The following is a 14,292-nucleotide window of genomic DNA, read 5'->3' as shown; positions in this document are numbered from 1 at the left end:
GTGCTGGGATTACAAGCGTGAGCCACCGCGCCCGGCCTCTTTTTTTTTTTTTTTTTTTTTTGAGACGGAGTCTTGCTATATCGCCAGGCTGGAGTGCAGTGGCATGATCTCGGCTCACTGCAACCTCCGCCTCCCGCCTCCGGGGTTCAAGCAATTCTCCTGCCTCAGCTTCCTGTGTAGCTGGGATTACAGGCACGTGCCACTACGCCCAGCTAATTTTTGTATTTTTAGTAGAGATGGGGTTTCACCATGTTGGCCAGGGTGGTCTCGATCTCCTGACCTCGTGATCTGCCCACCTCGGCCTCTCAAAGTGCTGGGATTACAGGCATGAGCCACCATGCCCGGCCAAGAATGTTAATATATCTTAAAAATTAATAAACTTAACTGTTAGCAAGTAACCTTTTTAATGAAAAATATTTTCTAAAACAATAAAATTGGAAGAGTAGAAAATTGTTTTACACATTTGAAAATTTGAAGATGTCTGGCTACATAGAGACAGCTAGATTCCTAGATCTCCTTCAACATATAGCCTGTTGTGACTTATTGTTTTGATGTTGACTTACTGTATTGTTGAAGCACATGAAGAAAAAGGAGCCTCACACAGAAATGTAGTTGGAAAAGGAAGACATGTGTTTTAATGAAGCCTTTTAAGATTGTGTGTATTCTTTGGTACTATGCCAAAACTCTAACAAGTGGTAGCTTCTTTTTTTTTTTTTTGAGTCTCGCTCTTCTTGCCCAGACTAGAGTAGAGTACAATGGCCCGATCTCGGCTCGCCACAACCTCCACCTCCCGGGTTCAAGCAATTATCCTGCCTCAGCCTCCCAAGTAGCTGGGATTCCAGACATGTGCCACCACGCCCAGCTATTTTTTTTTTTTTCTTTTTTTTTTTTATTAATTTTTCTTGCATACAAAAACAATAAACATTTTCTAAAAATACATACAAACAAAAAGATGCGTATCAAACATATTAGGAAGGTTGCACATGGGAAGTCGGGGAATAGAAATGGGGGTGGGAGTTAAAATAAATGAGAGAGGGACTTTATATGGATCAGTGATAATAACTCAATCCTCTATTTGACAAAGAAGAGGGAGAAGGAAGAGGAAGAAAAAGAAAGTGGGATAAAGGATCAGAAAGGGAGGAAAATAGAAAAAATTAGAGTATGACTCCAGGGTAGACCTGTTTTGTTGTCACTGAGTTGGTTGGTTGGTTTGTCTGTTGTATTCTTCATGTTTCGCCAAGTTGGCCAGACTGGTCTCGAACTCCTAGCCCGAAGTGATCAACCCGCCTCGCCCCCCAGAGTGCCGGGACCACAGGCGTGAGCCACCACGTCCAGCCCCCACATTGCTTCTGGCCTCCGTGGTAGACCTCCCAGACGGAGCGGCCAGGCAGAGGAGCTCCTCACTTCTACCCAGACACGGGGCGGCCGAGCAGAGGGGCTCCTCACTTCCCAGACGGGGCGGCCAGGCAGAGACGCTCCTCACTTCTTCCCAGACGATAGGTGGCCGGGCAGAGGCGCTCCTCACTTCCCAGACGATGGGTGGCCGGGCAGAGGCGCTCCTCACTTCCCAGACGATGGGTGGCCGGGCAGAGGCGCTCCTCACTTCCCAGACGGTGGGTGGCCGGGCAGAGGCGCTCCTCACTTCCCAGACAGGGCGGCCGGGCAGAGGCGCTCCTCACTTCCCAGACGGTGGGTGGCCGGGCAGAGGCGCTCCTCACTTCCCAGACGGTGGGTGGCCGGGCAGAGGCGCTCCTCACTTCCCAGATGGTGGGTGGCCGGGCAGAGGCGCTCCTAACTTCCCAGACGGTGGGTGGCCGGGCAGAGGCGCTCCTCACTTCCCAGACGGTGGGTGGCCGGGCAGAGGCGCTCCTCACTTCCCAGACGGTGGGTGGCCGGGCAGAGGCGCTCCTCACTTCCCAGACGATGGGTGGCCGGGCAGAGGTCCTCCTCACTTCTTCCCGGATGGGGCGGCCGGTCAGAGGCACTCCTCACTTCTTCCCGGACGGGGCGCCCGGGCAGAGGCGCTCCTCATTTCTTCCCGGACGGGGCGGCCGGGCAGAGGCGCTCCTCACTTCCCAGACGGGGCGGCCGGGCAGAGGCGCTCCTCACTTCTTCCCGGACGGGGCGGCCGGGCAGAGGCGCTCCTCACTTCTTCCCGGACGGGGCGGCCGGGCAGAGGCGCTCCTCACTTCTTCCCGGACGGGGCGGCCGGGCAGAGGCGCTCCTCACTTCTTCCCGGACGGGGCGGCCGGGCAGAGGCGCTCCTCACTTCTTCCCGGACGGGGCGGCCGGGCAGAGGCGCTCCTCACTTCTTCCCGGACGGGGCGGCCGGGCAGAGGCGCTCCTCACTTCTTCCCGGATGGGGCGGCCGGGCAGAGGCGCTCCTCACTTCTTCCCGGACGGGGCGGCCGGGCAGAGGCGCTGCTCACTTCCCAGACGGGGCGGCCGGGCAGAGGCGCTCCTCACTTCCCAGACGGGGCGGCCGGGCAGAGGCGCTCCTCACTTCCCAGACGGGGCGGCCGGGCAGAGGCGCTCCTCACTTCCCAGACGGTGGGTGGCCGGGCAGAGGCGCACCTCACTTCCCAGACGGTGGGTGGCCGGGCAGAGGCGCTCCTCACTTCTTCCCGGATGGGGCGGCCGGGCAGAGGCGCTCCTCACTTCTTCCTGGACGGGGCGCCCGGGCAGAGGCGCTCCTCATTTCTTCCCGGACGGGGCGGCCGGGCAGAGGCGCTCCTCACTTCCCAGACGGGGCTGCCGGGCAGAGGCGCTCCTCACTTCTTCCCGGACGGGGGTGGCTGGGCAGAGGCGCTCCTCACTTCTTCCCGGATGGGGCGGCCGGGCAGAGGCGCTCCTCACTTCTTCCCGGTCGGGGCGGCCGGGCAGAGGCGCTCCTCACTTCTTCCCAGACGGGGCGGCCGGGCAGAGGCGCTCCTCAGTTCCTCCCGGACGGGGCGGCCGGGCAGAGGCGCTCCTCACCTCCCAGACGATGGGAGGCCGGGCAGAGGCGCTCCTCACTTCCCAGACGGTGGGTGGCCGGGCAGAGGCGCTCCTCATTTCCCAGACGGTGGGTGGCCGGGCAGAGGCGCTCCTCACTTCCCAGACGGGTCGGCCGGGCAGAGGCGCTCCTCACTTCCCAGACGGGGCGGCCGGGCAGAGGCGCTCCTCACTTCCCAGACGGGGTGGCCGGGCAGAGGCGCTCCTCACTTCCCAGACGGGGCGGCCGGGCAGAGGTGCTCCTCACCTCCCAGACGGGGCAGCCGGGCAGAGGCGCTCCCCACCTTCCAGATGGGGCGGCGGCCGGGCAGGGGCTGCAATCCCAGCACCCTGGCAGGCCAAGGCAGGCGGCCGGGGGGTAGAGGCTGCCGCGAGGCCAGACCACGCCATCGCACTCCAGCCCGGGCAACACCAAGCACTGGGTGAGTGAGACTCCGTCTGTAGTCCCAGTACCTCGGGAGGCTGAGGCGGGCAGAGCACTCGACGTCAGGAGCTGGCGAGCAGCGTGGCCAAGATGGCGAACGCGTGCCTGCATCCAAAGGATAAAAGGCAGGCAGCGGTGGCGCGCGCCGGCAGACCCAGGCAGTCCGCGGCGCGGGCAGCAGCAAGCCGAGTAGATTGTAGCCTGGGCCAGAGAGGGAAAGAAAGAAAGAAAAGCTTTTTTTTTTTTTTTTAGTAGAGACGGGGTTTCTCCATGTTGGTCAGGCTGGTCTTGAACTCCCAACCTCAGGTGATCTGCCTGCCTCGGCCTCCCAAAGTGCTGGGATTACAGGCATGAGCCATCATGCCCGGCCGACAAGTGGTAGCTTCTTAAAGGTTATTTGTAATACAGAGTTTGAAAAAATTACCTCAAGGAATTTTTTTGTACTTCGTTAACATAAAAATCCATTTTTTATCTTGCACTTTGAATGGCTTTTTTTTTTTTTTTTAATTGGGGTAGCCTCTTGAGCCAGAGTGGGCTCAGAGACTCCTTGAATGGCTCTTTAAACCATAATTTTGACATTGTTGTTCCATTGAAAGGATCTTGGGGGCTCCCAGGGGTTCCCAGACCACACTTTGAGAATTGCTGTTTTAGAAGCTGGAAGAGATCTTGAAGATTAACTCAGGCCCATTTCTCCCCTGGGTTGGAATAAGAGGAGTGATTGAAGCTGAGGGAGGACTGACTTGCCCAAAGTCATGCATCTAGTTATTCATAGAGCTGTGGCTAGAATTAGGTTTCTTGAGTGATTCTGTAAACATGTCTCTAGTGCTGTGCTAGGTTCTGATTCCTTGGGCCAGGCTCCATTGTGCTATCTTTTGGAGGTAGTTGTCTCCTGTGGAGAGAGTTGTCTCCTGCGGCCCTGGTCCTTCGAGTCTTGAATGCATTTGTTCACCTTTTGTTTCTTATTTTCTCTTAAGTTTCAGATTGCCAAAATCATCATTATATTTCCAAGTAAAATGTTGAGCTGTTGTGTCAGTTTAGCTCTGTGGCTGCCTTTGTGTGTATCTAAATTTTTTTTAAGTAACTGGTAGACACTCAAAAGGCATTGGGCTACATGGAGGTTTGAAGTATGCATTGGGTGTGATTGGAGTAGTGTCTGTTTTGCATAGGAAGGCATTTGGAAAGAACTTTAACAATACACAGTGGATCTCTCAGCAGACTGGAAGAATTCTGTGGGTACTTGGTGAGTACTATACTCCGTATAGTACTCTATAGTACTATATATATATATATATATATATATATATATATATATATGCTATATATACTATAATATGGATACTCTATAGTACTTACTATAGAGTAACTGAACTCTTTCTTTTGTCTTTGAATTATATAAATTCCTTGTCTATTTTTTTTAAGGGTATTGACCAAAGCTTTGGACTGAATGTTTTCCTGCTGTTCTTTTTTTAAAAATTTTATTTATTTATTTATTTTTTGAGACTGGCTCTATTACCTAGGCTGGAGTACAGTGGTACAGTCATGGCTCATTGCAGCCTTAACCTCCCGGGCTCAAGTGATCCTCCCACCTCAGCCTCCCAAGTAGCTGGGACTACAGGTACACACCACTATGCCTGGCTAATTTTTTTTTTTTTTTTGTAGAGATGGGGTCTTCTCTACAAAAAAGCCCAGCCCAGGCTGGTCTCAAACTCATGGGCTCAAATGATTCTCCTGCCTCAGTCTCCCAAAGTGTTGGGATTACAGGAGTGAGCCACCATGGCCTGTTTTTCTACTCTTAAGAGACTTTCTTCCCCTTGTAAATTAGCCCAAATCCAGTGTTTTGTATAGATATTCTTCAAGAAAAAAAACAAGTCATTTGCACTTGCTGTGGAGTTGCTTTGAGACCATTTGACAGAATTTAGTACTACTGAAGGTCACCAAAATTAATAAGGACATGGCAGTCTGGGAAGGATCCTTTTATTTAAAAGGAACAATCATGATGCTATCAAGGACCATAATGACATCTTTGAAATTTCATGAGCTGCCTCACAATGATGAGGCAGCGTGTGTGCTCGGAGTCTTATGATTTCAGTGTGAACTCTGCAAGCTTGGTGGTCTGCTTTGTGAACAAAGGCTTTGTTTGTGTGTGTGTTTCCTCTTGTGTATATCCTAATATCCCCACCTTGCCATGCCTCATGTCTCTAAGGCCTGTACCTGCATGATTAATTCTGCTGATTGTTGGCCAGGTGGCACTCCATTGACAGGTGGCATTGTCTTTGAACTTAGCAAGGCAGAACAACATTTTCCTTCACTGTCAAGATTGCTATGAGCTGCTAGGCTAGGATTGGCTATGGGTTTTTTCATAATTACAGCCTCCTTTTAACAAACCCAATATATTAAACTGTAGACTTATTAAAACACTTAGGGGTTGAATATTTGCTTTTCGGAGCGGTCCTCTTTAGAGTTCCTTTAAATAGCTAGTTCTCCAGTTTCATTAAAATATAATTTGATTCCCAGAACTTGCATTGTAGGAACACAGGTCCTCATTAAGGTGCAGCATACCCATTATTGCTCTCCTGGTTTCTGTGTATTAGAGGCAGAGCCCCTTGTCACTGGAGATTGTAGGAGTGTTTTGCCTAGAATGAGGAGCAAATGAGGGAGATGGATTATTTTCTTTATTACCACCCTGCCCCCACCGCCACCAACCATGTCTGTCTAACAGTTCTACTAAGAGCTGAGTACTGAATCAAGGCTGCCTTGTGTTCTGAAAGGCTATGCCCACATAGAGGTATGTGTGTGTGAGGTGGAGCCCCTTAGAGAAAAATACAGTTGACTGCTGCTGCCCACCAAGACCAGCCTTTCCTCCTTTTCACTTGTTGCTTAGGCTCAAGTGATCCTCCTGCCTCAGTCTCCCAAGTAGCTGGGACTACAGGTGCACACCACCATGTCCAGCTAGTTTTTGTATATTTTGTAGATATGGGCATCGCTGTGTTGCCCAGGCTTGTCTTGAACTCCTGGGCTCAAGCAATTCCCCCACCATGGCCTCCCAAAGTGCTGGGATTACACGCATGAACCACCACACCAGGCTCTTTGATGCCTTTTTTTTTTTTGGGAAGTCTCTGTCGCCACCACACAATTTCTTCTCTAGAATGACAGGCATTCAGATTGCCTAAAAGTACTTGCTAAATAAAAATGGTTCTCTAAAATCAGCCAAGCACACTGCAAAGAAAACACTTTTTTTTTTTTTTTTTGAGATGGAGTTTCACTGTTGTTGCCCAGGCTGGATCTCAGCTCACTGGAACCTCCACCTCCCGGGTTCAGGCGATTCTCCTGCCTCAGCCTCCCGAGTAGCTGGGATTACAAGCATGTGCTACTATGCCTGGCTAATTTTGTATTTTTAGTAGAGATGGGGGTTTCACCATGTTGGTTGGGCTGGTCTTGAACTCCTGACCTCAGGTGATCTGCCCACTTCAGCCTCGCAAAGTGCTGGGATTACAGATGTGAGCCACCATGCATGGCCAAAACATTCTTATCTCAAGGAGTCTAGGATGAAAGAGAGAGGTTGTGCTGATTACAACCATTGACTTCCAAGCACAGAGTAGTTACTGATGAATATACTAATGAATATACTAACATTCAGAAATAAATTTCACTGCAAATATTAAGAAGTAAATTTTACTTCCAAAGTTGTTGATATCTAATTGATTTACTACTTCCTTTCTAAAACCTATTAAATGAACCAGTGACACAGGATAGTCATTTCTTTTTTTTTTTTTTCTTGAGATGGAATCTCGCTGTGTCGCCCAGGCTGGAGTGCGGTGGCACAATCTCGGCTCACTGCAAGCTCCGCCTCTCAGGTTCACGCCATTCTCCTGCCTCAGCCTCCCGAGTAGCTGGGACTACAGGCGCCCGCCACTATGCCTGGCTAATTTTTTGTATTTTTTAGTAGAGACGGGGTGGTTTTGATCTCCTGACCTCGTGATCCGCCCGCTTCAGCCTCCCAAAGTGCTGGGATTACAAGCGTGAGCAACCACGCCCGGCCGGATAGTCGTTTCTACAGAGATTTAAAATCTGCCAGGTCACTAAGTGAATGGTAGCTCAGCATTAATTATATGAATTTGTATTTCTCGATCACATTTGTCCCCTGTCCCTTAATGCCCTTTGCAGATGTTTTTGGAAGTGAGTTATTAATGCAAAAATTTAAATTTTATCACTAGATCATTTCACAGCTGTTTTTTACTTTGTCTTGAGAGGCTAAGTACATGAACCATCTGCACACGCACACTCATAATTCCTGTTATTTCTAACTCGGAACAATCTTTAAGTTCTAGTTTTCCAAAACTCTAAATAATCTAGTTTGCTTTTCTTTTTTTCTTTTCTGTTCAGGAGAAGATAGATGTCATGTTTCAAATTATCTGAAGCTTAGTAAGAGATTGCAGTTCTGCAGTACTTTTTATGTTAAATGACTAGAGACTTGTACTTCAGTTTTTATTTTGGGAGATAGGAATTTGAGGATGATCTGATTGTTGATGTATTTATCTGCAGCAGTTTGTCTTACAAAAGATGATTAATGGCCGGGTGCGGTGGCTTATGCCTGTAATCCCAGCACTTTGGGAGGCCGAGGCAGGTGGATCATGAGGTCGGGAGATCGAGACCATCCTGGCTAACGCGGTGAGACCCCTGTCTCTACTAAAAATACAAAAAATTAGCCGGGCGTGGTGGCAGGCACCTGTAGTCCCAGCTACTTGGGAGGCTGAGGCAGGAGAATGGTATGAACTCAGGAGGTGGAGCTTGCGTAAGCCAAGATCGCGCCACGGCACTCCAGCCTGGGTGACGGAGTGAGACTCCATCTCAAAAAAAAAAAAAAAAAAAGATTTACCTCTTCTCTGATTTTAGTATGAAAATTTGAGGCTGGGTGCAGTGGCTGATGCCTGTAATCCCAGCACTTTGGGAGGCTGAGGCAGGAGGATCACCTGAGGTCAGGAGTTTGAGACCAGCCTGACCAACATGGTAAAACCCAGTCTCTACTAAAAATACAAAAATTAGCTGGGTGTGGTGGTGCACACCTGTAGTTGCAGCTACTTGAGAGGCTGAGGCAGGAGAATGGTATGAACTCAGGAGGTGGAGCTTGCAGTAAGCCAAGATCACGCCACTGCACTGCAGCCTGGGTGACAGAGTGAAACTGCATCTCAAAAAAAAAAAAAAAAGAAAAGAAAAGAAAATTTGAAATATACAGAAAAAATGGAAAGAATTGGTCAGTGAATTCACTAGTTAACATTTTGCTATATTTACTTTATCAAAGAGCTACCCAACTAGCCATCTCTTTGCCATGGTTTTTATTTTTTTACCTTCAAGAAGGAATGGCCTTTACAGCTAATAGTAAAGTGATAAGAGAGACAAACAGACATGCACAGTGCCTGACACATGGTAGACATAGTATAGCAGGTTAGCAAATGACGGACTGAATGTGAATGAATGAATGACTTGGGTAAAATATACTTCTAGCTCCTGAGTACTCCCAACCACTCCTCCTCTGCCGTTGGTGCTCACTCTTCCTGGAACACACTCCCTCAAGATGTCTTTGTGGCTTCCTTCCTTCCTTTTGGTTTCTGCTCAGTGAGAACTTCACTGACCTCCCCTATATAAACTAGCAGCTCCTCCTGCCACACACCAGCCCTAAGTACTGCCTGCATGCTTTGTTCTGCTTCCTGCTGTGTCCCCAAACTCTAGAATAGCACCTGCGATTATATACAACCGTTCCTCCATGTACAATGGGGTTACATCCTGACAAATGCATCGTAAGTTGAAAATATTGTAAGTTGAAAGTCTATTTAATACACCTAACCTACTGAACATCATAGTTTGGGCTAGACTGCCTTAAAGGTGCTCAGAACACTTAACACTGTCTTAGCCAGGCATGGTTGTATGTGCCTGTCGTCCTAGCTACTCAGGAGGTCTTAGGCAGAAGGATTGCTTGAACCCAGGAATTTGAGGCTGCAGTGAGCTATGATTGTGCCACTGCACTCCACGCACACTCCAGCCTGGCCAACAGAGCTGGACCTTGTCTAAAAATAAATAAATAAAGTGCACTTACATTGTCTACAGTCAAAGTCATCTGGCAGCACAGAAAACTGCACACTTCATGATAGCATGGTGGACTGGAAGCTTCGGCTTGTTGCCGCTACTCAGCATTGCCAGAGAGTATAGTTCCATGTGTCACTAGCCTGGGAAAAATTTAAAATTTGAATCACAGTTTCTACTGAATGTGTGTCATTTTCGCACAATTGTAAGTTAAACCATCGCAGGTTGGGGACTCTATATACGTGTGTGTGTGTATATATATATATATACATACACATGTATGTATATGTATAAATAGATACAGAGAGTTGGTGCTCAGGAAACAGTTGATACAGGAAGGAATGAACAAATGAGAATTCCAAGGTTTATACTTTTGTTGTTATTGTTACTTTAAGGTGTTTTCTTGTCAAAATAGCCAAGAGATGTTTGAGCTATGCAGAGTCACTAAAACATGTCTCAGAGCCAGAACACTCATAGGGAAGGTTGTGATTTGGATACGGTTAGCTTGCCTTGCTTAGAGAAGTTCCAGGGAATTCTTGTTCAGCATTTTTTTCTTTGTTTTTCTTTTGGAGACAGAGTCTCACCTCGTCGCTCAGGCTGGAGTGCAGTGGCGCCATCTTGGCTCACTGCAACCTCTGCCTTCCCGGTTCAAGCAATTCTTATTCCTCAGCCATCTGAGTAGCTGGGATTACAGGTGTGTGCCACCATGCCTGACTAACTTTTGTATTTTTAGTAGAGATGGATTTTCATCATGTTAGCCAGGCTGGTCTCGAACTCCTGACCTCAAGTGATCCACCCACCTTGGCCTCCCAAAGTGCTGGGATTACAGGCATGAGCCACTGTGCCCAGCTAGCATTTTTTTCTTTGAAAGACTTGTGTTCCTAAGCAAAACCCTTGGTGATTCTGATGCCTCTCATCCTCCTCCTAGCAACCCTGCAGTGGACCATGAGTCGGTAATGCCCACTGAGGACCTCTGGGAGCCATGTCAGACGAATCTGCCTCAGGGAGCGATCCAGACCTGGACCCGGACGTGGAGCTGGAGGATGCGGAAGAGGAGGAGGAGGAGGAGGAGGTGGCAGTGGAGGAGTGTGACAGGGATGATGAAGAAGAACTGCTGGATGGTAAGTGCGCTCTATTGAGTGACAGAAGTTGCCTTATATTTTCCTCCAATGGAATTTTTGCTGGGAGACCTTGGTGTTTCCAGTTAGATTTCTTAGGCCATCCATAGTGGGAAGATAGAGACTAGGAACTGAGATGCAATGAATTCAGATGCCCATTCCTAGGAAATGGATTATTGTTCCTGCACATAAGCTTTGTTTTACTGCTGGAAGAACCTTTAGCCTTTAGCTTGTCTCTGACAGATGTATGGACTCAGGTCCAGAGATTCGAGTGTTGCATACTTGCTCAGGTCATGGAGGAGTCAATGGCAGAGTTCCTATGGTAAGACTTTGCAGTCTGGAGGCCATAGGCTCTTCAGGTAGATGTGAAGGTAACTGTGAGTGGTCTGTAAGTTTTCTGAAATTATACATACAATTCTGCTGTGTGTACATGAGGGAATTGTCCGGGCAGAGATTCTCAGACAGGTTCACAACTTCAGAAAGCTCACTGCATTGCCTGCAGTGCTGTGCTACCTCTTGGCCATTCCAGTGACTATAAATTGCCCCTACTGGGAGGGCACTACATCTCCATAGCTGGTAGACCCCCTTTTGATGCCTTCTATTTGGTTTGCTCAGCTCACTCCTTCCTTTGCCCTCAGCTTCTTGAAATGGCATTGGACTTTTAATGTTCAGTCTAATGTTAGGTTATTTGGCCAGCCACAAGGCTTCTCAATTAATTCCAGCCTTTTATGACATAGGATTTAGTTGTTTGTAAGCTTCCTACTAACTGAGGAATAGGGTTTTTGTCTGTTCATAACAGATCCCCTAGTGGGACTGAATGTTGTATTAGATCATCTAATTACTTGAATCTGAAGGAACGTAGAAAAATGCACTCCTGCCGTTCTCCGGATTCCAGGAGGATGAGCACTGATCCTCTGTCTTTGCTGATGTTTACTGTCTTCAGTTCTCATTCATCCTAACAGCTGTCATGTGGCTTGGGAATCCGTTTGCCCTCCTTTATACTGTCCAAAAGCCTCTCTCCATTTCTGCAGGGAAATGACCATTCACTTTTATCCCTCCAATAGCATTTGCTGTCCGTTGCTAGCTTATTCAGTTGGAGTCTCATTTCTAGAAAGTAGAATGAATAGAAATAATGGAAGACAGTAATGTTTGCTTGGCTCTCATTGTTCCTGAGATGATGTTAGAGTCCCTAGCTGTCAGCATCACTTTTTGCTTTTCATCATTTGGGTTCTCATAATTGTATTTACAGACACCCTTAGAACTCCCATCAGGTTTAGATTGGATTTTAGATGCTTCTGGTGAGTGTAATGGATATATACACACTATCTTCCCTGTTGGCTTCTTGGAATTCTCTTTTCCCTTTTCCTTGTAAAATTGTTAATTATTCCAAAATTATATGAGATGCTTCTGTGGACTTTACTACTATTTATTTAGAAATGACAAGAATTTAATTGTGATTCGTCTCAGAATAATGTAGCTGTGCAATTTGGTTTTGGTGTTTTTTTTTTTTTTTTTTTGAGATGGAGTTTTGCTCGTTGCCCAGGCTGGAGTGGAATGGTGCCATCTCGGCTCATTGCACCCTTCACCTCCCAGGTTCAAGCGATTCTCCTGCCTCAGCCTCCTGAGTAGCTGGGATTACATGTGCCTGCCACCACGCCTGGCTAATTTTGTATTTTTAGTAGAGACGGGATTTCTCCATGTTGGTCAGGCTGTTCTCGAACTCCTAACCTCAGGTGATCTGCCCGCCTTGGCCTCCCGAAGTGCTGGGATTACAGGGGTGAGCCACCATGCCCGGCCTTAAATACTTTTTTAAAATTTTGAAATGACTCATTTTTATTGACGTTCAGAGTGATAAACAAACATTCCATTAGGCACTATGTCCTGCTGTGCTCTGCTAGGTTAACTGACTTCTTGGAATTTGACTCAAGGACCATTTTTTATATTTCACTACAGTGTTAGAGCCACAAAAGTAAAAGTGATACTTCTGTTACTTGTGGTGTCTTTGACCCTATTTTACCTCTTAAAGCTTTTTTTTTTTTTCTGTCGTCCCTGGCTGGAGTGCAATGGCAGGATCTCAGCTCACTGCAACCTCCGCCTCCCAGGTTCTAGCAATTCTCCTGCCTCAGCCTCCTGAGTAGCTGAGATTACAGGTGCCTGCCACCATACCCAGCTAATTTTTGTATTTTTAGTAGAGACAGGGTTTCACCATTTTGGCCAGGCTGGTCTCAAACTCCTGACCTCAGGTGATTCACCTGCCTCGGCTTCCCAAAGTGCTGGGATTACAGGTGTGATCCACGCCCGGCCTAAAGCTTTTCTTTTCCTCTCATGTTGAGCACTCTATGCAATTTTCCTGAAAAATCCAAAACCTGCCTATTTCTTTAGTCTTGTCCTTGCTGCCATCCCGTAGTCATGGGCAGAGCAACTAGCTGTTCTACTAGTAAGAATAGCTATGAATAATCTAGTTTTAGTTGGTGTAGTGTGATGTGCCCCTTTTGTTTTCTTAGAGCAGTGGTTCTCAACCTGGTATGATTTTGTTTCTTAGGTAGCAGTTTACAATGTGTGAAGACACTGGTTGTCAGGATTCTTGGGAGTGGGGTGGGGATGCTACTGTCATCTTGTGGATAGAGGCTGAGGATGCTATTAAACATGCTACAGTGCATAGGAGAGCCCCAAGCTCACCCCAACAATTATCTGTCCCAAATGTCAATAGTACTGAGATCTGAGAAACCATTTCACAAAGGAAACTTACTTCAGCCCTTTTTTTTTTTTTGAGATGGAGTCTTGCTCTGTTGTCCAGGCTGGAATGCAGTGGCGTAATCTCGGCTCGCTGCAACCTCTTCTTCCCAGGTTCACGCCATTCTCCTGCCTCAGCCTCCCGAGTAGCTGGGACTACAGGCGCCTGCCACCACACCTGGCTAATTTTTTTGTATTTTTAGTAGAGGCGGGATCTCACCGTGTTAGCCAGGATGGTCTCGATCTCCTGACCTCGTGATCCACCCATCTAGGCCTCCCAAAGTGCTGGGATTACAGGTGTGAGCCACTGCGCCCGGCCACTTCAGCCCTTTTTATTTGAAGTTTCATCTCTACTGGATAACTGTAGCTTACTTTTATATTGTTTGTCATAGTTTACACAAGCATGTGAACAATCTTATTCTTTTCAAAAAACTGTCTTTTGGCTTTGGTGTATTGTGTTTGTTTTCTTTGTAATTTCTACTTTATAATTTTCTATTTCTTTTGGGTTTATTTTGCCTTTGTTTCAGACTTCTTAGGAATGTGTGTAGCTCATTAATTTTCAGATGTTTTTCTATATATTTAAAGCTTTCTTTCAAACTTCTTAAGAATGTGCGTAGCTCATTAATTTTTAGATTTTTTTTATTTTATTTTTTATTTTTTTTATTTTTTATTTTTTTTTTATTAATTTTTGCATACAAAAACAATAAACATTTTCTAAAAATACATACAAGCAAAAAGATGCGTATCAAACATATTAGGAAGGTTGCACATGGGAAGTCGGGGAATAGAAATGGGGGGTGGGAGTTAAAATAAATGAGAGAGGGACTTTATATGGATCAGTGATAATAACTCAATCCTCTATTTGACAAAGAAGAGGGAGAAGGAAGAGGAAGAAAAAGAAAGTGGGATAAAGGATCAGAAAGGGAAGAAAATAGAAAAAATTAG

General features: G+C 47.2%; 1 protein-coding gene across 10 annotated transcripts in view; it reads left to right on the top strand.

Annotated features, from left to right (window-relative positions):
* Window positions 1-14,292, top strand: part of RAD54L2 (RAD54 like 2) — a 138,580-nt gene that overhangs the window by 47,525 nt on the left and 76,763 nt on the right. For 9 of the 10 annotated variants that reach the window (XR_010122568.1, XM_055275453.2, XM_055275483.2 and 6 more), the window contains one exon: window positions 10,425-10,617. Coding sequence is in view for 9 of the 10 variants with exons in the window: in XM_055275453.2 (XP_055131428.2) it covers window positions 10,479-10,617 (139 nt within the window). In the remaining variant the exon portion in view is untranslated. Of the gene's footprint in view, window positions 1-7,904; window positions 8,087-10,424; window positions 10,618-14,292 lie in introns of those variants that run through there. The other variant, XM_055275492.2, reaches the window with a different exon arrangement.

The sequence above is a fragment of the Symphalangus syndactylus genome, chromosome 1 (assembly GCF_028878055.3).
Source record: "Symphalangus syndactylus isolate Jambi chromosome 1, NHGRI_mSymSyn1-v2.1_pri, whole genome shotgun sequence".
Taxonomy (NCBI): Eukaryota; Metazoa; Chordata; class Mammalia; order Primates; family Hylobatidae; genus Symphalangus; species Symphalangus syndactylus.
Note: the sequence above shows the minus strand (reverse complement) of the source record. Positions and strands in the feature narration are given on the sequence as shown.